Genomic DNA, 23,843 nt, shown 5'->3' on the forward strand with positions numbered 1-23,843 from the left:
CGGAACTGTGAAAGGCTCATTTCAGAATGAAGAAAATGTCAAACGTAGATTTTTTTTTATTTTTCAAATGTTACGAGAATGCAAGAAATAATGCAGGTCTGCAACTGTTGTATTTGATTTCCAAAATTAAAATGGAAAGATCCAAATACATATTTATGCATTCACTGTATAGGAATGAAATCTTGCGGGTCAGTGAATTTCTAAAAGATTGCTGGAAATGTACAGAGAACTAAATCAATGGCTTGTTATTCTCAGAATCTGAGATAAAAACAACTGTATTGTTCATTGATTCCATCATTCTGGTTCCAGGTTTGTTATGCAATGTGGTTCTTGAAAGATCGTTGTTGTGCCAGTATTTGTGACAAACATTCTATTTTCGAAAATTATTGTTCTTGAAGCTAAGAAGAGTTTTACAGATTCACAGCTACAATCAAAAGCACTTTCTGGATGTAACAACCTGCCTTCCTTCTTGCCTCCTTGGCAATTGAGTTATTTAGAACTTTGATTAAAATGAATAAAACATCTACATGACTGGATTAATATTATATCCAGAATAAAGTCTTGATGTTGTGGTCCCAAAAAAATACAAATTAAGAAGTCTGAGATTCTTGATAATTTGCAAAGTTTTTTTTTCTGAACAGAGATAAATTGACATTTTGACATAGAAACAAGAAATGTCAACTTTTATATTATACAAAAGAGTTACAAAAGTGGTTGCTTTCTTCTTCAGCACAGAATAAACCCATTTTCTGATATTTTCTTTTTCACAAAGATTTCCTGTATTGTCTACATTTGGTATGATCATTACTTTTGGAAATTCTTCTTAAAGAGTTCAACAGCTTTGTATCTGTGTGAAATAGTGTTTTTTGTTTCTTTTGGCATCTCTGCATAGGTCTGTTTAAAACCATCAGGTTGAAAGCATGGGTCCCAGCCAAAATCATTGGGTCCCCTGGGCGCCACAATCTCCCCAGGGGTTTTCCCACAGAATAATTTCACCTCAGAGTCTTTTTCACCTGAGCTGTAGGCTAAAATACACATTGCTGTAGCTGACTTATCCTCGAAGCCACTAAGCATCTTGTGTAGACCTGTAAAATATTCCAGTCATTAGAAAAACAAAACTGTTTAAAAAAACAAATTAAATTGTTGTGAGGAAGTTTAAAAGCAAATTAAATAAAGTTCTGTGTTAGAAACCTACCAACTGATGAACGTGTGCATCACTACATACTTTGTAGTCCCACTCATATTGTGAAAAAAGTGCATCTTGACTAACAAAGATGGCAAAAAGCATTGAATGAATTTTTTATCAATAAACACTGACAAAGTCAGAAGTCTGATATTATCAAGAGAAACGGATATTTTTTGGCAAGCTAGTACATATACCTTCTGGTCCTAGCTTTTTAAGGAACCATTTGATGTAGGGACCCGGGAGTCCACCTAAAGCATTGAAGCAGAGACTGGTATCCTCGGTCACTACTGGACACTTCAACCGCTCGGCCGCCAGCTTACATTTCTCTGTGGCCACTTCCTCGGGTTCTCCTTGAAATTCCGGCAAGTCAACATCGACATTAGTGATCTGAACAGGATTTAAAAAATAAAGTTTATTAACAATCCTAATTTAAAAAAAAAATGTTATGTTAGTTCAGTAAAAGACACTAGCTTTGCAAAAAATTCTACACTGTATAATACTCATTTCTTAAATAAGAAACCTTTACATTTTTATCTTCAAGAAATAATTTCTATTATTTCATTTAGAAACTCTGAAGGATCACCTTTTAATGCAAAATAAAAACTCAAGAATAAAAAAACCCCAATTATAACACATTAAGTAGTCTGTACAGATGGAAAAGAAGATAAATTTTCAGTTTCAATTACCTTGTAAGGAAAGTCTGGTCCTAGTATTTGCATGAATTCCTTTAGTTTATTTTTATTCCCTGTACATAGAACAATTTCTTTTAACTCTTCCTGCATTTTTGCCTCAGAACTGAAAACTCTTTGCTAAAATTAAATAAAGAATTATATAATTTCATTCCAAACTAAAGTCTCCATAAAGTGTAAATTGCTCAATTAACATGAAATGGAAACTACAAATTGCATTGAGTCAAAGGGAGAAGAAATAGCATTTAATAATGTGGTTTCATTAATATTCAAGGGTATCAATTTTCGTGGATGAAGTGAAAATCACAGTTTCAAGGATAGGTAAATTCATGGCCAATGACCATATCAATACAAAATGTTAATAGAAATTGCACTTCGATGAACATTTAATTTCGTGGATCAACTAAACAACGAAATCCATGAAAATTGGTATTCAACGAATATTGATGAAACCACAGTATAGATTATTCCTACTTAGCCAACACTAAATGCATCAATTCTGGCTGATGGTCAACATTGTGTGATTTCCACACTTAGATACCTGTATATGTGTAATATATATAATCTATTCTTAATTCTAGGTCTTCATTAATTCCTAATCAAAACTAGAGCAAAGCTTGTTGCAAAGAAACAAATAGGTCTTCATGTTTTGTATATAACAAAAAATAATATTAATAATTATGGTTAGTTTCCCATGCCATAAAATTCAAGATGTGATGCTGCAAGACAGGTATTTTTATTTTATTTTAATAAATTTCCAATGGGAAATAACTTAATTTTCATATTTTTACTGAAAATGAACAACTAAGTCATTATCCTTTTCCATACATGCCAGCTATACCGATTTTTGCGGGATTCTCCCGATTTCACATGGTCAAAAATACAAATCTCGATATCCCAATCGGGATTGCCAAAATCCCCCGAAATCCCGATTCTCAAAAAATCCAACCCGTTTTACGACAAGAAGTTCCGATTTCCATCAAAAGTTTTAAATCCCGCACTGCTTGTCTACACTAACCAATCAAAAAGCGGGATTATGACCGCCATTGTTGTTTACCTGTATCGCGTGTGTGTATATCTGGATGTGTGAATTGGTGTAATTACCTGTAGACTACATGTGTCTGGGTGTTTGCAAACCTAATGAGGAGCATGTTTTGATAGTAATTGATTGGGAAGTATCGGTATGGATTGCAAAATGCCACAATTTTTATACAAACTTCGACAAGTATGGGGGGTTACACCACCAATGAAAATGAAACTTTTATCCCGATATCTCAGCAAGTTGGAGGCAGATTCCCGGTTTTTGGGATGGCTATCGGGATCGTAATTGGATGACAACTATGTATATTGCCGTGCAATAGGTATGTTTAACTTACATATAGTACAATTGAATATATTTATTGACTATATGGTAGGAGGTCATAAAATTGACAGGGTACATTCTATTGTGTACACATGACACTAGGACAGATTGACAGCCAATACATTATTTAGAAGAAAAATAGATATGTTCAACTTTATGATTAACAAAAATTATTTTTTTTGGGTGGGATTTTAGGGTAGACCATGGTGGAATGAATGATGTTACAAAGCACATGAAAACAGCCATCCATCAGGCCAGCATCAAATCCCAGAAATCAACACCTGCAGCTATCAACTTCTTTGTGAAATCAAAATTGGAGCAAGATAAAATTGTAACTAAATTTCCTTTTATTAATTTTTTAAAGTTAATATATAATATCTTTAATAAATTTTCACGTCAGGAACAATTATAAATACTTTCTTGAATAACTTTATATAGCAACTTGACCCATAAATGCTTTTTCATATTTAATTTAATTAATCATTTTATTTTGTAGATGTCACAAGAGCAGAGGTGCTGTTTGCCAACTTCATTGCAGAACTTACCGGTAGTGCTTTTTGTGCTGCTATACCATACTATTTATTGTTTGTTGAGATTTTAAAGATTGGTCTATTATATGAAAATAAAGCTATGTACTTTATTCTTGATTTCATTTGAAAGAGGAGATTGATTGATAAACAATTAAGGATAAATGATAAACAGATAAGAAAACAAATGAATTTCTAAGAGTTCAACTGTTTATGCAAAGCAATTACACGACAAAAGTCCGCGAAAATTCCTTCTAAGAAAATGTTGTCGCGCGTAAAATCCCCCATGGAGATTTTCAAAAGTAAAATTGGCATGTATGCTTTTCACTTACTGGGCCAAAAAAAAAATATTCATCATTTTTTTAAAACTTCAGTCATAGAACTTAATGAATGTTAATCCAAATCCAGTGTGTTGTGTGTTGACAGGATGTTCTAGCAAGATATAGATTTTTCCAAAATGATAGACAACAAAATTGAATTCCCACTTTGTATTTTTATGTCTTGTAGGAATGATTTTAAATAAAACGCTAACATTTTACAAATAAATATTATGTTTACTTGCTCAACAATAAATTTTGAAACTGTGTGTATTTGTTTTTTCATGTGGATTAATATAGAAGTTATTTAGTGCTGAACATATTCAAAAAAATACATTCAATTAATTAACACTACTCATAAAGGGCAAAGTTTGGCATAGTTTGGCATATATCACTTTTATCACTGCTATCCCTATACAACCTCTATAATAATACATGTATAAGCTAGACCTCTTCACACTTCAATATGTTAGGTATTTGCTGTTCAGGTTTCACCTGACGTACATTTTACATCACCATGTTATTCAATCGCAATAAAATTATAACATTTTATTCACTTATTCCATGGCAGTATAAAAATATCATCAAACATACAGCCAATACATTAAACAAGGAATTAAAAGTGCAAAATCTTAGACAATGTATTGAATGTAAAAATACTACACATTGGCCACATTGTTTTGGTTGTGCAATCGAGTGTAACAAAATCAAAGGGTTTGTATACCTACCTGTGTATTGGTGCCAATTTATGAGTTATGATCAGCTATAGCTATGTCAACGTTTCTTGACAATTTGCCCCCCCCCCCCCCCCCCCACCAGGTCCCTTAATATGGATTTAAGTAAGGTCCCTGATATATATTGTAATCGTTGTATTGGCTATATGTAGACCAGGGAAATTTGCATGTGTATATATTCAGCATTTACATCTGAATCGTATCAAATAAAAGTAAAACTTAAAAAAAAATCATAGACTTACGAAATACTTCGAAACCACAATACGAGCCCACATGTGTTTACTTTCGATTTATAGATATTTTTAGTGGAATTTTCGTATTATCATCTTTTTTATCTCTGAAAAAATTTAGTTTTACACCAATGTGTATTAAAATATGCAATTCTATAACTATATTACTTTAAACCCATCAAGATTATGTGCATTTGACACCATTTACTTGTTTATTAATAGATACGTCATTGCGGCTAACATTATCATCCTGCTTTTGTGTAAGAAAGGGAACACAGCCAACGCGGCGATGAATATGTCATATTTTCCAACATAACATTTCTGTCTTGTACCAAATAATACATTCAAAATGTCCAGGCACCGTAACGTACGGACAATGAACTATGAGGATGGTATGTGGTCAAGTCTTTAAAATTGTTACATGTATGATACGATACCACTTAACGTTACTAAATGTGTTACTGCGACTGTTTGTCGAGCTGTAAAATGTTGTTTTAAAAACCACTCAAATTTTCATGAAATTGTAATTAACGGGTACACTACAACTTGCCCACTTGTTCACATGTACCCAACAGACCGATTGGCAGTTTCATGCCTCAATGTCGATTTACCCAAAAGGTGAACAACCCCTATGTTATTATATAGGTTGGGACCAATCGCCCAAATGGGATATAATAACCCAAATGGGATATAAATTTTAAGTGCAAAAAATAAACTTTTTTGATATAAATCTGCATTAGAATAGATGTAATGCAACAACTTTTGGTAAACAACTTTTTCTGTTACGGAGATCGATCCCTCAGTATATCCAAAACTTCTTGGGGATCAATCTTACAAACTGTAGACACATAGAAAAACTTCTTATTGAAAAATTGTTGCATTTGATACATATTAATGCAGATTTAAATCAAAAATTTAGAAACTAATTTTTTTTTATTTTTTGCACTTATGTCCCATTTGGGCTATTATAACCCAAACGGGCTATTATATCCCATTTGGGTGATTGGTCCCAACCTGTTATACATGTGGTCAGGGCATTATATAGAATTGTAAGCAACAGTTACTGTTTTATAATTCTTTGTCAGGTAGCTGTACTATTGAATTCTTTAATTATACTACAGTCTGTTCCAGGTTACTGTTTCAGTCGCTTTTTGACTATAATTATAACAAAAATACACTTAGTACGTAATTTTTGTGATGAGAAACTATCATATGCGAGAGTAAATCCTTACTGAGATTTATGATGGGAAATGTTTACATCTTTTTCCATTGGAAAGTATTCGGGACACCTTGCACAATTTTCGACTATCATGTCTGTTGCAATGCAAAATCCCTGTAGACTTTCTATTTTTGTTTGTGTATTGAAACCTTTTACTCAGGTGTCCCTAAAAATGATTGACCTTTGTAGATTATCAGCTGATCTTTCCTTTTTACCTCCACAGATATCATCCATGTATTAAATTGGAATATATATGTACCAGTACTTGATATGTCAGTATGTCATTGTTATCAACCAGCAAGATGCTTTCAAAGATGGAAATTATATCCATGTATTGCTGTGAAACAAATTTATTAAGGATTAATTATAATTTGCATTCCAAACTTACCTACTGCAGATTTATTTTTCAGAATATTTTGATGAAGATGAAGTCTATGGACATTCCTATGATGATAGCTACTGTGTCTCACCAGCCACAGGTACAGTAGAACATATAAACAAAATATATCAAAATTCAGGAAATTTAAATACATGTACCTTTGTGTAATTGAGAAAAAATTGAGTTTGTGAAATTTTTTAGCAGTAACATGTTAAAAGAACATTTGTTGCAGCTGCACAATTCACATTTAATCGAGAAAGAGATGTCAACTTGTCGTCCTACATGGAGGAGGGTATTCCCGAGGAGGAGGATGAAAGTGACCCAGAGCCCCTCAGTGAATCTGGGAGGGACAACCTCAAACTTAATGATGTTGAACAAGGTAAGCTCTGTAACAGCTTTTAAAAGTTCAGTCTGCATTTATTCCAATTTAACCATTGATACTAATGTAATAACAATTAGTTAGGAAACTAGTGAGGTGAATAAATTGCAAGATTATGCATGTATCTGGTCTATGTAATAAAAATAGCAATGATATGAACACTGTGAAGTTACTGTAAGTAAAGTTATTTTTATTGCAGCTAAACTGAATTCCTGTAAAGAGGAAATAGTGAATGTGATAGGCGACACCATTCCAGAGCACATCGTGTCTCAGGCTGTGGTCAAACACCAATACAACATTCAAGCTGCATTGAATGAACTTCTGAATCAAAGTGGTAAATTAAGCATTTTTCAATTACATTATTGATATCAGCTCAAGAGGATTGTTTGTAAACAGTGATGGTTGTTTTAGATCTAAAACTTGAAATCATTTGATAATTTTCTGTTATTTTCTGCATTATATGAAAGCAAATGTCAACTCTAAGGGAGAGAAAGTTATGCTGTAATCTTTTAAGTGTCGTTGTAAAGTTCTGTTTGATTGTTTAAACAAATTTCTTAATACTGTGTGCAAGATCTTACCTACCGGTATATCAAATTCAGTACATGTCAAATTTGTATGAATCAGTTTGATGTTACATTTAAATTGAATAACAATTTCATGAAATTTTGAGGCAAAATTATCAAAATTTTCTGGTAGTTATGAATTCAATACATTGTATTTATAAATGTTGTATGATACATCGCAACTTTGGTCAGAAGGAGACGTTTCCACCTTTTCATTAACTTCGTCAATTATGTTATATCATATAACATTAGTAAAAATTCAATCTATTCCTTAACTGCATATGTTGATATGGATGATTTTTTCTATGTTTACATTTTGTTTTTATTAGAGGCGCCTAAGCCACAAAGACAACCAAGGCCTGATAGGCGAGCAAACAGACAAGGTGACTATCTCCTCTCTGTAGACTCCATTAAATGATAAAAAATAGTACCGGTATCTTAAAAAGTGAATTAAATTTAAGTAACTTTATTTGGTATTATTCTCAGTAGTTGTTCTCCCGCACCTTTTTTCATCGCTTAACATTTTGCCCTCCTTTTTTTTCATGACCTCTCAACCTGTTGGTGATTGGCTGCATGTGTTGTTCTGCTTTCTGTCATCTCTTTGTTGAAAATGATGGTATTTTGCTGAAATATTTGGCGATGGTAAGGTAAGATGAAGATGATGACTTTGATAGTTTTTTAGAATCATTAGAAGCTGATGATGGTGACACTAGCATATTTTCAAACTTAACTAAAATGTCACCCAAAATTTTACATTTTGGCTCATCGCAGAATGTTGTTGAGAATAATTTGAAAACTGTAGAAACATTATCTCCCGAGAAATCAAACTCCACCGCGAATGATTTTTGTGAACCCGCCAGACCATCATCCCAGTTAGCAAAAAAACATGAGGGAGCTCCACAGACACATAAAGGTCTGTTCCAAGGAGAGAGTACAGGTGAAAACAAGTCAAGAATATCACTTGCTCAATTAGCAGCTAAACGGAAACCATCATCATCTCTGGCACAACTGGCATTAGCTAAGAAAGGAGATTCTCTTGCTCAAATAACATCAGGACAGCAAAGTCAATCTGTAGCTCAGCCTGCAGGACAGAAGGTGTCTGTCTTAGATTCTGGACTTAAAGTTTTACCTCTAGCACAGCTAGCCAGTAAACACAAAGTTGGTACAAGTGTTGAAGAGAAGAAACCATCTTTAGCATTACTAGCAGCAAAACAGATGGAAACTTCTGAAGGAACCATGATATCAAAATCCTCAGGAGTAAGTCTTGCTGATCTGGCAGCAAAAGAGACCAAAAACCAATCCATTCTAGGGAAGAAAGGAGCATCTTTAACACAATTATTAAACACCTCTAAAGAACTTCATCTGGAGAAATCCCCTAAGACATCTTTAGCACAACTAGCACAAAAACACAAACAAACATCCAATATAACTGCGACTGTGAACGAAAAATTTTCAAAGGAAAAATCTCTTGCTCAGTTGGCCCTGAAGCATAAAAATGAATCATGCACCGAGACTGATGTAGAACAAAAAGGAAAGGGAATTTCTCTTGCTCAACTTGCATCAAAACACAAAACACCACTCAGTCAGTCTGGAATATCTCTAATGCAAGTTGCAAAACAAAAGGAAGAAAGAGAAACCGAAACAAAAAATGTTAGTCTGAGTGACCTAGTCAAACAAAACAAGGAGAAATCAAGTGACAGTGACAATCCACAATCCAAAGATGGACAGCAAGTTACTACAGTCAGTCAGCCTTCTGCCCAAGGGTTGTCACTTAGAGATTTAGTCAAAGAAAGGTCAGGCAATGTTTTGAAAGACAAATCAAAGAAAATTAAGCAATTGAAAGGGAATGATACTCAAACTGTAGACAGTAGGGAAGATTCTGATGTACTTCATGAAGGAAAAACTGCAGAAGATCTCGTCATTGAAAAGCTCAGTTTAGATTTTGATGCTTTGGTAAACATCACAAAAGGGTCGTCTTGTTTTGGAAAAGTTATTTGTGGAAGGTTTGGAGCATTTAAAAATAAACTAAAAAATAATGATTCCCCATCTCAGGGGCCATTTTCATATGCCAAACAAAAACAAATCACTTGTCATCATTCCCCAGAGCATCAGGTGAAATTAGTGCCATTTGATTTCTCAACACCCTCCCCAGATGATATTATCAAAGAGAAGCAGAAGAGAGCATTCACACGCCCAAAAGAGAGAAATGATTCCAAATGAAAAAAGTTTCCTCTCAGGAAATGAACTTTCTTCCTCCCATTTGTTTTTTGAATGATAAAAGCTTAGGAAATTATTAAATAAATTTATGAAAACATGATTAATGAATAAGGCATAATGTTTTTGGCAATAATGATGAACAATTTAGAAGTGATACCTGTACTAAATGTAATATAAGGTTGATCAAATCTTAATGCTAAGTCTTGTAAGAAATATATTAATGCAAACTATATGTTATTATGTATGAAGATGGTTTTTCTGATCACCAGAGTAAAAGTAATGAATTCAATCTCAAGATAAATTAGATAATAGCGATGTATATTTTGTAAATACTTTAAAGAGCATTCAACTATTTTTTGTAATTTTTAGAATTATACATACTTCATATTTCTCATGTTTTCATTGTTTTTATGTAATGTATTTATAATTCTTTTGATAAATAAAGGCAGCTTTCATGTCCTGTTTTATGTAAATTCTTTGATTTGAGAGGAAGTATTTTAATGATTTAAGTATAATTTATCATGGTAACAAAAATTAAATTCTACAAAAGTTCATAGTTTAGAGTGTTTCAGGGAAGTGTTTAATTACATGCACTGAGAGTTTCTCAATTTATAACCATAGATTATTTGTTACATAATTTTTTTTTTATTAAGTTTTGAAGTAGTGCAACAAGTACTTGACTATTGCTTGAAAAAAACTATCAATTATTGACGAAGTTAATCCAAGTAAAATTGCACCCCAAGCTATTATATAACTTACATCCCCCCCCCCCAAAAAAAAGTGTCCTTTGCATATTATCATTTTTAGCTCACTTGAGCCAAAGGCTCAAGTGAGCTTTTCTGATCACAATTTGTCCGTTGTCTGTCGGCGTTGTTGTCGTCGTCGTAAACTTTTCACATTTTCATCTTCTTCTCAAGAACCACTGGGCAGATTTCAACCAAATTTGGCACACAGTACCACTAGGTGAAGGGGATTCAAGTTTGAGTTTGTTCAAATGAAGGGCCACGCCCTCTTTAAAGGGGAGATAATTGAGAATTATTGAAAATTTGATGGTATTTTTCAAAATCTTCTTCTCAAAAACTATTCGGCCTGAAAAGCTTAAACTTGTATGGAGGCATCCTCAGGTAGTGTAGATTCAAGTTTGTTCAAAGCATGGTCCCCGGGGGTAGGAAGGGGCCACAAGAGGGGGATCAAGTTTTACATAGGAATATATAGAGAAAATCTTTAAAAATCTTCTTCTAAAAAACTATTAGGCCAGGAAAGCTCAAATTAAAATGGAACCATCCTCAGTTAGTGTAGATTCAAGTTTGTTCAAATCATGGTCCCTGTGGGTAGGGTGGGGCCACAAGAGGGGGATCAAGTTTTACATAGGAATATATAGAGAAAATCTTTAAAAATCTTCTTCTCAAAAAACTATTAGGCCAGGAAAGCTCAATTTGGCGTGTAACCATCCTCAGATAATGTAGATTCAAGTTTATTCAAATCATGGTCCCTGGGGGTAGGGTGGGGCCATAATGGGGGATGAATTTTTATATATAGAGAAAATCTTTAAAAATATTCTTCTCAAAACTATTAGGCCAGGAAGCACAAATTTGAGTGGAAGCATCCCCAGATCGTATAGATTCAAGTTTGTTTAAATAATAGTCCAGGGGTAGGGTGAGGCCACAATGGGGGATGAATTTTTACATAGGAATATATAGAGAAAATCTTTAAAAATCTTCTTTATAAAGACTACTTGTCCAGAAAAGCTTAAACTTGTGTAGAGGCATCCTCGGGTAGTGTATATTCAAGTTTGCAAAATCACAGTCCCTAGTGGTAGGGCGGGGCCGTGATGGCGGTTTGAATTTTTACATAGGATTATATAGAGAAAATCTTTAAAAATATTCTGGGAAAGTTTTCGGTTCAAAACTCAGAACTTAGTGTGAAAGCACAGGTTATGCAGATTTAAGTTTGATGAAACCATGATTCCCTAGGGGCCACGAAATGGGGGGGTGGGGGGGATACATAGGAATAGAGACAAATCTTCTTACAGGTACAACAACAAAAGGGGCTTGGTATTTACCCCCAAAAAAGAGGTGGATAAAAATTGGCAGATTTTAATTTTTTTTTAGCAAGATCTACTGTACCTAGTTGTCAAGATATTTTGATACTGTGATGCTAATTTGATCAGAATTAAGGCAATTGTTGCTCAGCTGAGTGATGTGGCCCCTGGGCCTCTTGTTCTTTATTACTTCTAATTATTCTGCATAAGTGTATCAATGCTCCCTTGGAGACTGTTGAGGCTGAGTGACCTTTTCTATGATGGAAAACATATTTTTTCAGGATATTGTATACAGGGTTATTTTGAATCAGCAATTGTTTGCTGATTTTTTTCAGAAAATCAATTTGAATGGTAATTTTGGCACTCATTTTTGTCTTATTAATTTGTTGTGGTCACTAAAGGTAAGTAGAAGTGTTGGTGTGTAATTTTGGATATTTTTTAAATGTTGTGTTCATATAAGGGTTAGTTCATAGTAAGAACAATTGATACATAAAAAAGAATTGTCCTATTTTTATTTTTCAATCAGAGTTTGCACCTGTTCAGCCCACTGTTCAATTAAAAACTCCAGTCAAGAAAAATACAACCTCGGACTTAGCCCAAGCTACCTCTGCCACCTCACAAATAAAACTGGAAACCTCAAATCAGACTGTTAAATCTGCAAATAACTCAGAAACTGTGTTCGGTACTGAGAAGAATACTGTGAAAGACTTGCGCACAAAGGCAGGGAATCTAAATGCAAACAATGAAGTGGATGTCACAGACAGTGCAGTGTTAAATGATTCCAAACTTCAGGCAGTGAATTCTGAAATAGACCTAGTCGGAGACCTTGTTGGTAGGGACTTAGACACTCCAAGTAAATCATCTAGCAGCAGTGTTCCAGCAACTCCCAAAAGTACTTCAAAGTAAGTCAGAACGATGGGATTGTATGGTACTGTTAAAGATACATGTACGTCTAAATCGTGTAGTAATTATATTACTAGCCATATTGTGTCACAGAAATTTATTAAATTATTTAAAATTATATATTTATATGGTAATTATGTTCAAGTCTAAAGAATAATTATTGATACGATCTGAGTGAAATATATAGAGTATAGTATTTCCTTTGATTGTGAAAATCATTGGAAGAGATAAATTGATATTGAGCAAGCTTTAGCATGCAAACCATAAAAGATCTGCAGTAGCATATGTACAACAAATAGATTCATCTTTATACTCAGAGATTCTTTGTGTTTATTTTATAGTTTATACAAAAAAATATTGAGATATATTGGCTTTCATTTGCATTTCTACATTCTTTAGAGTAAAACAAGACAAAGCCAAACTAAAGGAAGAATATGAAAGAAGAAAAACAGGCAAAGATCTTCTGAACTTGGTTGTCATTGGTAAGTAGAAATGTCAACATTACTAGGTAGGTTATCTGTAGAAAACCATGCCTTAGATCATACACAGAATAGTGTATGATTCTTTCACCAGCATTGTCAGCTGGCAAATTCAAGACTGGGTGAATTCAAAACAATATTTAAGTAACTATGTTAATTAAAAAGAGAATCAATTTCTAACTGTGTGTGGGAGAAATCAAGACGTTATAAAACTGTTTGCAAGGGCGAAAAAACACAGGCTGAAATAACCCGTTACAGTAGTAGTATTAAACCATATCAGTAAGATCAGATAGTACCAATAAATCTACCAATAAATTTCACAGGTCATGTGGATGCTGGTAAGAGTACATTGATGGGGCACCTGTTGTATCAGATGGGTGTGGTCAACAAGAGAGCCATGCACAAATACGAACAGGAGTCAAAGAAAAGGGGGAAAGGATCCTTTGCTTTTGCATGGGTCTTGGATGAGACAGAAGAAGAAAGGTAGGAAAGAAAAGTAAGCTTGCATTGACTTTATTATTTGCATGGGGTTTGATTACCTTTGAAACATGTTATTTATGTATCTATTGCAGGACAAGGGGGGTAACTATGGACATTGCTCAGACAGCATTTGAAACACCTCATAAACAGATAACACTGTTAGATGCACCTGGACATAAGGACTTTATTCCAAATATGATCACAGGTATTGAACTTGTCAACTACCGGTAGTTCATATATGAAATTGTAGAATTTGACTTTGACATTGAATTGCATGATTAACTTCATACATGTTTTCTTCACAGTTAGATATGAAGACAATGATGTTGCTACTTATTGTGTTTAAACATTTATGTACATGTATCAGGTGCTGCCCAGGCTGATGTTGCTATTCTGGTGGTCAATGCCACGAGGGGGGAGTTTGAGACAGGGTTCGAGTCAGGTGGACAGACCAGAGAACACGCTCTGTTGGCGCGATCATTAGGTTGGTTTAATCCTTTGTTTGAAATAAATACACAAGAAATTTGATTTATAAGATCATAAAATTTGATGAAACATTTGTATACCTAATTGTTGTTTACTACACGATCATATCAAGTGCCTGTACATTAGTTCCTATACAGTTAAAGTTTACTTGACCAACAGGTGTGTCCCAGTTGTTGGTAGCAGTCAACAAGATGGATACTGTGGATTGGTCACAGAGCCGTTATGATGACATAGTGAAAAAATTAGGACTCTTTTTAAAACAGGCAGGGTATAAGGACATTGATTTGTCCTACATTCCCTGCAGTGGACTAGGGGGAGAGAACCTGACAAAAGCAGTCTCGGAGCCAAAGCTTGCCTCATGGTATAAAGGAAGCACACTGGTGGAACAAATAGGTAGATACACATAAACTTAGCTTTCAAAAAAAATAATGGTCAAGACTGAATCAGCTTGAAAGCTGATTTCATTTTTACTCTAAAAACCAGAATTCGAAGTAAAGTTCTTTTTAGTAAAACTCATTTTAATATATACACATGTAGTACAACATGGATATAGTGAAATCATGGATATAGCGAAGTTTTCTAGAGTCCCCATCAAAGTTGTTAACAATTCCTTGCAAAAGTTTACAGTTATAACAAATTTGGATGTAACGAATTTACGGATATAGCGGATTGATTTTTTTGTCCAGCAGAGGTGACAAATATTAAAAATTAAAAACTTTTATAACTAATTTCTTTATAGTTTTAAAAGTCAGCAATACTAGTATAGAAAGAATGCATTTCTAATTTATGTCTCAATAAACATATATTGCAATCTTGTTGAAGAAAACAGTTTGTATATAATAAATTTGCTATGATTATTATTACGAAATAGTCATACACAGACATCAAATTACGAATATAGTGAAGTAAATTCACTGGTCCTTAGGACTTTGCTGTAACCAAGTTTTACTGTATAACTTTAAGAGCAAGAAAGATATATTTATCAATTTTGCAGACAAGTTCAAGGCTGTTGAACGCCCCATGGACAAACCTTTCCGTCTGATTATCAGTGATGTGTTTAAGGGGCTGGGAAGTGGATTCAGTGTGGTGGGGCGGGTTAGCTCAGGCTCCGTGCAGGCTGGTGACAGAGTCCTGGTACAACCCGCTGGAGACCTAGCTGTTGTTAAAGGTAGCACTTCTTCAGGTTGACTACATTACAAGCCGACAGTTACTGTGGAGTCATTAATATTTGTGGGGGCCAATTTTTTAGTGGATTGCTTAAATTTTACTGGTTCATGGGGACATGTTTTCATGTATTCTATTATCCTTAAAAAAGGAGATATGGTTTTATAACCATAATTTATTAACTTGTGGAGGAACTCAATTCGTGGATGATAGGTACCCACGAATTCCTTGAAAATTAAGCCACCACGAAATCTAATGATTCCATGGTGAATGCTGAAATTTGACTAAATTGCAAATTATGTACACATGTTTTATAGTTCCGATTAATTAAAACTATCGGTAGATATTGCACTCATAAATGAGTAAAACAAGATTTTCATTTCTTAAGTATGGATGCATTTAAAATACATTGTAAAATGACATGGTAAAAATGAAGGTTTAAGTGACAGGAAAATTATTTTCTTTGTATTGTTTGTTGAAGTTTGCAGTGAACTACCAGTAAATCAGATAGATTTATTTTCTAGCTGTAACAATGGATGATTCAGATAACACTTGCGGATTTGCTGGGGATCACGTAACTGTTGTTTTAACAGGCATGGACATGGCTCATGTAAATGTTGGTAGGTACTAAGATGTTTCCTCACAGTTCTTAGAATGCATGTACCGGTATTAATGTGGTTTCATCAATATTCGTTGAATTCAACCCATTTATCTTGGATATCTTTATTGAGTTAATATACCAGGTACTGAGATTTTGAATTCTCTAATTTTCGTTTTACAGGTAGTGTTCTATGTGATCCACAGAATCCTATCAAGTCTGCCATGAGGATTCGTGCAAGAATTGTCATTTTTAACTTAGAATTGCCCATCACTAGAGGATTTACCGTAAGAAGCAAGATGCTTTCATACACATAGATTTTTTCTAAAATTATTTATATATTAGCAAGATATTATTTATGTTGATAAAATTTAAAAAATGAAAGACACAAATATTTATATCAAAAGAAAATTCTGCAACAATTCCAGTCAGTTGTTAAAAAATGCCACTTCTAGATGTTGGTTTATTGAAACTGATTTGATTGAAACTATAGCTACAATATACTTTAACGAACTAATCATTCGGGAAACATTGTTTTACATCAATAGCCTTGTTAATCATTGGGTTTTTTTTGTGTGTATTGTAGGTCGTGTTTCATTATCAATCTATAACAGAGCCTGCCATTATTAAACGCCTGAACTGTCAACTCAATAAGAATACAGGAGAAGTCATAAAAAATAAACCCAAGTATGTACATTTTCTTGAAAGTCCTACTGAAGAGCTAGATTTGAATGTCCAAGATCAAGTCGTCATGGTTAGGTCAATTCATGTTATGGCTGTGTTTGTAGATGCCTGGTGAAGAACAGCAGTGCAGTTGTGGAGATCGAGTTTGAGCGGCCAGTCTGTCTAGAGATGTACAAAGATTACAAAGATCTGGGCAGGTTTATGCTGCGACAAGGAGGCCATACAATAGCTGCTGGGCTGGTAGAGGAGGTAGTTCATTCACTGCTTTAATGCACTAAAACAAAACAGATTTTATACATGTATATGGATTCTATTATAGATTTATGGGGGTTTTTTTCTGCTTTGATTTTAGGTTCTTAAAACAAAGTCAAAAACAGAAGAAAACTCAACAGAATGAAGCATTTTGACCTGGCAGTAGCTGCATGATGATGTTTTATGATTGCCATGGTCGTATGATTTATGCTTTGATAAATGCATAGTTCATGCTAGGTGTACATGTATTGAGTCGTGACCTGAGCGGTGAAATATTTATTAATGAAACATTGAAGTTTTTAGCAGTCTTTGGGATTTCCCAAGCATGTATCCGATATTTGATTTGCGCAATGTGTTGACCTGTTTTGTTGTTCATCTCTTTGTCCAAATCTTGTCTGTACTGTAATGTTCAGCCATTTGTTAGGGACAACAAATTCTATAATTTAGTTTTTCTTCTAATCTTGAATTGGAGAACTTATCTAATCTGAGGAAGAGACAGCTTTATATTTGTTTGTTACAGATTTGCATGTTGCTCCTTATTTCCAAATGAACACAAGAGATGGAGGATTCTGGTTAAAGAGTTTTTATTACAATTCTTAAATCATTGTTCAGGCTTGGTCATGGTATTTGTTGGTGATATACCACCAAATGTGATTAAACTATGTTTGATTGCTTTTAAATTGAAAATAAATAATGTGATTTCTAAAAAGTGTTGCATTTTTTATAAAAGTTATTTGGCTTGTTTATTATAAGGGCCATAATGCGGGCGCCCTATAGTGATCAGACTGTCCGTCCGTCTTTCCATCCGAGATGGCTTGTCCGAAGCATATCTTCTCTTTCCTTGGCCAACCTGGCTCATACTTCACCCAGAGAGTGCTTTTGGGTAAAGGGTGTGCAGGGATCTTGAACCAAGTTTCTAGGTCTAAGGGTAAGGTCAAAGCAGAATTAAAAATAAAACCCTTGTCCTGAGCATATCTTCTCTCCCCTTGGTCCAATCTTGCTCATACTTCACTCACATAGTGTCTATGGTCATAGAGTGTGCAGTGACCTTGAATAAAGTTTGTAGGCCAAGGGTCACGGTCATATCTGACTGCAAAAATCCTTTTTCAGAGCATATATACTTTCCACTTAGCCCTATTTGGCTCATACTTCAAATAAATAAAGATTAAGAATAACAGGTGTGTAGTGACCTTGAACAAATTTTTAAGGTCAAACCTTGAACCAATTTTTAAGGTCATAAGTGAAGGTCATAGCAGAATTATATAAAAAAATCCTTGTCCAGAGCATATCTTTCTCCCTTTTCTCCAATCTTGTTCATATTTTATTCACATAGTGCCTTTGATTAAAGGGTATGCACTGACTTTATTTGTAGATTAAGTGTCAAGGTCATATCAGATCAAACATTTTTTTAAGAGCATATATATACTCTCCACTTAGTCCTTTTTGGATATTACTTTACTTAAACAGAGCTTTTTGGTCAATTGGTGCAGTGACCTTAAACCAAGTCAATGTGAAGGTCATAGCAAATCTCTTTATAACCAGTTTTCGACCATAGATTATTTTCCATTTGGTAAATCTGTTCAGATTGAACAAAAATGCCTATATGTGAGTGGTAATAACTATGTAAGCATGGCCCTTTGATATGGTCACCATCTCAATGTTGTCTAGTTGTGTCATATTTAACGTATTATTAAGTGAATTAATTATATTAAGTGAAATACAGAATACCAGTAGAGTTTCAATAGCTTGCTAGATTATCTAGAACATGTGATTGCTCATATATGACAGCAATAAAGTTAGTTATATCTAGGAAACTTTTGCACATTTAGAACTTTTTTGTTTGGAGGGAATATGTTCTTTTTGCTTTTCTACATTACTATAAAAGTCTGAACTAATTAAACAGTCAGCACACAAAAATACTGTTAGTGCTGCATGTTGCACCAGGAATTGAGAAACCAAAATGTCATTAATTTATGATTTTTGCAGAAAAAAGGGATATTCTTTATAAGGTTATACTTTTCTCTTCTGTTTGTTTCTTGAGAAATGTCTTTTGAATTACATTTTGAAAAAAAGTTACTCGTAGCAGAATTTATACTTATATACTTTATTCTAGAATCAAGGGCTGTCCAGGTGAACATTCTTTTCAAAGTCTATGAATAGAAATAACTGATAACAGGAGAGAGTGTTCTAGATACTTTCTTTGGGCATTATGAATGGGGTTGGATGTAAAATAACAATCTCATTATCTACACTTGAGTCACCACAGGTCCAAGATTTAGACCTGATGTGATACCTTGCTGAACAATACGGAATGTCCTTTAGAGCAATCTAGCAAGCTATTAAAAACTCTACCGTTATTCTGTAATTCGATGTAAGGACACCCCTAGCCAAAAATGTTTGAAAATTTATTAGAATTGTTACCATTAAGTTTAGCAGTGATAGAAATGTATAAAGGAATATGGTTTGAGCATTTTTGAACTGCTGTCAGATTTTTATCAATACAAAATTATGCAAATACAGATAAAAAAAAAACCATGTAGCTTGGCTACCATATTGAAGACAAAATTGCACCCATAATCTTCCCCTATTAGGTTTGAGTATCATTCAAGATTGTAGCTGCTACAATCTTAAAAAGCAGTGTCATGAGGTTGGCTCACTGAATGTAGCTGATTTCAACCAAGGTAAGATAAACCTCATAGGTTTTTACTGATGCATGAAAACATGGATTCTCACATGAATGTAGGGTTAAAAATCAGGAATTGGTGATATAAATATCATGTAATGATAAGTGTCCAATGAGATGTCTGATGAATATCGTTGTCGTGCCTTTCACTTAGTCTGTTTAACATCAAACCTTCCACTGGCTTCTCAAGTAATCAACACAACCATCAGAATATTTAATTATTATTAAAGAGTTATTCAAAAGTTAGATTTTAATCAGACCGGCAATAAACTGTATAAGAAAACATGTATGATAACCATAACAAAACAGATTTAACTATTTGAGAAACATTTTGGATGCAGTTTATTTAAACAGTACACACATATACAAAATTGTGAAGAGTAATGTACCACATTACTTTGTACCAACATACAAAAAGATTCAAAAATGATTTTACTGGAAATGCTTTTAAATATATCAAATTCTTAAGGTATTTATATCCACGATTTTTGTAATTTTTCAATGTATTTCAAATGCATCAATACTAAGGAAATTTTTTAACTTTTAGAGCATTAATTTAACAAAACAAAAAAAAAACAACCCAAAATTACAGGTAATGTTTAGTGTATGGGCAAAATTCATTTCGCTTTCTTGTTTTTTGTACACAAATATTTGGAAGGGCGAAAAACTTTTACAACTCATTTGTGAATAAAATCCTCAAATTTCAAGATAATGAGTAGATAATTATTTGTCATTAGAGAATTGTAAAAAAAACAACTCCTTTTCTATTCAAATAAAGATCTAAAATCACCTGCAGTTCTACAACTTACCATAAGTTCTTTCCTCTTTTTTAAAGAAATCAAAACTACAACCACCAAAATGAAAAGCAAGTCGGAAAAAAACAACAAAAATCCTTTTTAAAAATAAAAGGAATAGAAAAGGTTTAGGCATCCTTTAGTGTATCTATAAATTTTCATCAAACAATTAAAAAAAATGAATTTTATTTCACTCAAAATGGTAAAATCCTTCAGATTTCTGAGGCTAATCATACTAGTGTAAAACACCAGTACAATGCAATACCCTTTGCTTACTGTTCTTTCATTTGGCACCCTAAATATACATCATTTCAGCCATACTGGACATTTTCTTGGGAATATACACAAAATCATCAAAATAACAAGCCAGTTCGTTGACTGTCATATCATCTAATCTTGCCTCCTGAGAACAACTTCTCTCTAAATACGGGTCTGAATTCTTGCTCTTTAAGTTGTCCGAGCTCAAAGCACTGTTCGCACTGGAAAAATCAAAGGGATCAGTTTTGGACCTAAAATGATGTTTATGGCTGGAAGATTTCAACTTTTTGTGAAGACTGGTGTACTCCAAATCCCTGGTTGTCTCCCTTGAGGCCTGACTGAGAGAGGAGAAATTTTCTAGGTTACTTTTACACCCTGATCCAAACAAAAATGTACTATCTGCTTGGGAATTAGAAGACCCTGCCACTGGTAGTTTAGATCTCTCCATTTGCAACGGAATTTTGTCACCCTGCTTTCCTTGTTTAATTAACTTCAATCGAGCCGCCCTTATTACATGTTTCCTGTCTTTTTCTGAATGGTGAACTTTCAGTCGAGCATCCCTTATGTATTTTCGAGGAGAAGGTGTAAAGTTGGCAACTTTGGCATAATTGAATTTTTTCTCTGTCTCTGACAGAGACTCCTGCTTTGAACACATACACTGCTTATTATCACACTTTTCATGATCCAGAGATATTTTCTGCATAGAAAATATGACCTCTTGTGGGTAAGGCTCCATCCTTTTTGACACTTTCTTCTGATGTTTGATTGAACTTTTAACTACAGCACCCTTCTCTTCCTGTGATGAATTAGGATCAATTCTGTAAAAGTTTAACAATTCAAACAATATTTACAACTGGACTTCAGTGTCTCCTTTAAGATTTGTGTGTTCTTTAATACATGTATTATTTTTTGTACTTGGCAAGTTGCTCTCATAAGTTTCAAGTTTCATTTCATAAAATATAAAAATCATTAAAGATGTATCAAAGATAAAAAATTATCTAAGTTTTAATTACAATATGAAATAATCTAAAAGTATAAAACCTTATAAAGTGTGGTATTTATAAACAATTTATAATATTATTTTCCTTAATTCTTTCTTCCTAAAAATACATTAATCATTTAATGTGCTGTATGTTCATACCCAGATGTCCACAATGCATCTAGTTCATTTCTGTCACTTCCTCCGGGTAATTTCAAGTGCTGATCACATCTGTTATAAATTCATATATATATATATATTATAAATTCTCATCAACAAATTTTACATGTCTTTTTGAATACTGTAAACACTAATATTTTATTAAAAATTTATGGAACAACATTTTTCTAATTTTTTTTCATATATAATTCACAAATTTTGTCTTTTATAGTAAATTTTGGTATCGCCTTTCAATATTACTTGGGTCAATCACCATGAAAATATTTCCATGTTTACAGTACATTCTAAAAGCTTTTAAAAAATCATAACATGGATCAAAATTCTTGTCTTATTGCACTGCTATATGTACTACATGTACCAAGTTAATCTTCATAAAAAACATAACATTAATTGATGTTAAACAAAGTGTTCAACCTAATGGTGAAAAATATATTCTTACCCTGCAGGGAAATTGCTATGGTCCTGCCTCACTTTCAAATTGCTGAATGCAGAAGTTAAATGTATTTTCTCTGTGATTTTAGTGTCTTCATTATCACCCATATCTATAAATCTAAAGTTAAAAAATTCTTGATATCAAAGATTGCAATTAAGCAGGAATTACTGGGGTACTCCACAGACTTCGAAGATGAATACTTTGTGTTTTTAAGGTAATGTTTGCGGCTTATTTTTTAGGAGTTATACTAAAGTTACATACAATTTTGTTCACTATACCAAAATCTTTTTTCTTATGGAATTCAGATGGTTTTGCCGGACCCATTTTTTTTAGCTCAAAAGGTCAAAGTTTCTGATTTCAAATTTTCAAGTAGATGAAATTTATAGAATTTCGTAAATATGTTTAAGTTCATTTTATATGTGACAAATAATAGGGGTTACTTAAGCTTAAAATGTTGGAAAATAATGTCACTTTTTATATCATGATTCATTTTTTAAATTTCTAATGAACTATTAAAAACTATTATGTTAACAAAAACATCTTATTTGAAACCTTTTCAAGTCCACCAATTTCAAGAAAAACATATCTTAGTTTATATGTAATCTGATGTTTCTAAAACAGTATTCAAAACCATATGATGCAGACTTCATTTTTGTAGAAAGTGATAGAATGCTTGTCTCCTGTTACTTTTTCAATGAAACTACAAAACCCAGCAGAATAGAAAACAACTGAAATCAATTATGAGGGACGTCTTAAAAATTTTGACGTCATAGCTGAAATAAAGGGTAGTTGGTGTTACATCATGTCACAATGAAAATCAGTGAGTTATCTCCCCGTAACCACAAACCTTACCCTAATATACTACGGGTAAACTTTATATCATAAACAGTTAAAAAACTGTAATAGATATTCCATGAACTTGTCTTCCAAATGGAAAAATATTTTCCAATTAGAGTCATTACAAATATCCGAAATGATAAGTTTTGTTCTTTTCAATTTCTACACAATGACATTTCAAGAAAAAATATAAAGGATTATTCACTTGTGTCAATTTATATTGTACTTTTTGAAATAGCCTAAATTAATTTCCAATGTGATTGAATATGTAACAATTTTAAAAGTTAACGTTGTTAATGTTAGAGTTTAACAATTCACATATACCGCCTCTCTTTGCCAATAAACATAAATATCATAAAATTTGTTGTAAAAGTAATAATTCATCCACACAACAATATGATGAAACTTATGGAAACACATAACAGGAAGTGACACAGCTGCACAGCTTCCCAACGCAGTGATATAACTAATTAATTTCGAGATAACCACCTGATAATCTTAATCATTTCAGATAAACTTAACTCTTGCTTACCAATATAACTCTAAAAATGTCTATTTGTAGACAACTTTGAGTATCTTATACCATTTATGGGTTATTTTTTACATGGAACTTTTTCTAACAACAACAAATCGACGCCATGTTGTCGAAAATACGAAGTAATATGATCACGTGACATATTTATAACCGTAAACATTTTTTAACTATAAAACTTTAATAAAAAATATTAAAACATGTTATAAAATATATTATTAGATGAAATTAATCGAGGAAAATGTATTTAAAAAAAA

At 33.2% G+C, this 23,843-nt stretch overlaps 3 protein-coding genes and 1 long non-coding RNA gene across 5 annotated transcripts; 2 read left to right on the forward strand and 2 right to left on the reverse strand.

The window, feature by feature from the left end:
- Positions 1-605: 605 nt before the first annotated feature.
- LOC105347412 (inosine triphosphate pyrophosphatase) lies at positions 606-5,117 on the reverse strand. Its single transcript, XM_011456483.4, has 4 exons — positions 5,059-5,117; positions 1,873-1,995; positions 1,381-1,573; positions 606-1,085 (listed from the first exon to the last, which is right to left on the reverse strand). Exons 1-4 carry the CDS (start codon positions 5,089-5,091, stop codon positions 805-807), a joined length of 630 nt encoding a protein of 209 aa, XP_011454785.2. The 5' UTR covers positions 5,092-5,117; the 3' UTR covers positions 606-804.
- Positions 2,936-4,242, forward strand: LOC117684144 (uncharacterized). Its single transcript, XR_004598011.2, has 3 exons — positions 2,936-3,236; positions 3,434-3,569; positions 3,735-4,242. It is a non-coding gene; the product is annotated as an uncharacterized lncRNA (long non-coding RNA).
- Positions 5,118-5,288: 171 nt separating the features above from the next.
- LOC105347411 (HBS1-like protein) lies at positions 5,289-17,599 on the forward strand. 2 transcript variants are annotated; one of them, XM_011456481.4, is made up of 17 exons: positions 5,289-5,438; positions 6,676-6,744; positions 6,877-7,023; positions 7,223-7,357; positions 7,916-7,969; positions 12,371-12,746; positions 13,147-13,229; positions 13,550-13,709; positions 13,799-13,911; positions 14,074-14,190; positions 14,352-14,585; positions 15,187-15,360; positions 15,881-15,976; positions 16,138-16,241; positions 16,541-16,641; positions 16,743-16,887; positions 16,991-17,599. In XM_011456481.4, the coding sequence occupies exons 1-17, from the start codon at positions 5,396-5,398 to the stop codon at positions 17,033-17,035; spliced, it is 2,196 nt and encodes a 731-aa protein (XP_011454783.3). In that variant the 5' UTR covers positions 5,289-5,395; the 3' UTR covers positions 17,036-17,599. The 2 variants fall into 2 exon arrangements, with proteins under 2 accessions (XP_011454783.3, XP_011454784.3); XM_011456482.4 differs by lacking the exons at positions 12,371-12,746; positions 13,147-13,229; positions 13,550-13,709; ... (7 more) ...; positions 16,743-16,887; positions 16,991-17,599 and adding an exon at positions 8,239-10,260.
- Positions 17,600-19,898: 2,299 nt separating this feature from the next.
- LOC105347410 (uncharacterized) lies at positions 19,899-23,740 on the reverse strand. Its single transcript, XM_011456480.4, has 4 exons — positions 23,587-23,740; positions 22,224-22,334; positions 21,767-21,835; positions 19,899-21,443 (listed from the first exon to the last, which is right to left on the reverse strand). The coding sequence occupies exons 2-4, from the start codon at positions 22,322-22,324 to the stop codon at positions 20,663-20,665; spliced, it is 951 nt and encodes a 316-aa protein (XP_011454782.1). The 5' UTR covers positions 22,325-22,334; positions 23,587-23,740; the 3' UTR covers positions 19,899-20,662.
- Positions 23,741-23,843: the final 103 nt, after the last annotated feature.

The sequence above is a fragment of the Magallana gigas genome, chromosome 7 (genome assembly GCF_963853765.1).
Source record: "Magallana gigas chromosome 7, xbMagGiga1.1, whole genome shotgun sequence".
Taxonomy (NCBI): Eukaryota; Metazoa; Mollusca; class Bivalvia; order Ostreida; family Ostreidae; genus Magallana; species Magallana gigas.

Excerpts from the sequence above, each read along its gene's own strand:
- LOC105347410 (XM_011456480.4), bottom strand. The coding sequence starts at position 22,324 with ATGGGTGATAATGAAGACACTAAAATCACAGAGAAAATACATTTAACT. Across the intron at positions 21,836-22,223 it reads CATAGCAATTTCCCTGCAGG|ATGTGATCAGCACTTGAAAT; the intron begins GTAAGAATATAT and ends AATTTATAACAG. Across the intron at positions 21,444-21,766 it reads GATGCATTGTGGACATCTGG|AATTGATCCTAATTCATCAC; the intron begins GTATGAACATAC and ends AAACTTTTACAG.
- LOC105347411 (XM_011456481.4), top strand. The coding sequence starts at position 5,396 with ATGTCCAGGCACCGTAACGTACGGACAATGAACTATGAGGATG. Across the intron at positions 14,586-15,186 it reads CACACTGGTGGAACAAATAG|ACAAGTTCAAGGCTGTTGAA; the intron begins GTAGATACACAT and ends TCAATTTTGCAG. Across the intron at positions 16,242-16,540 it reads CCATCACTAGAGGATTTACC|GTCGTGTTTCATTATCAATC; the intron begins GTAAGAAGCAAG and ends TGTGTATTGTAG.
- LOC105347412 (XM_011456483.4), bottom strand. The coding sequence starts at position 5,091 with ATGTGGGCTCGTATTGTGGTTTCGAAGTATTTC. Across the intron at positions 1,574-1,872 it reads GACCAGACTTTCCTTACAAG|ATCACTAATGTCGATGTTGA; the intron begins GTAATTGAAACT and ends AATCCTGTTCAG. Across the intron at positions 1,086-1,380 it reads TAAAAAGCTAGGACCAGAAG|GTCTACACAAGATGCTTAGT; the intron begins GTATATGTACTA and ends AATATTTTACAG.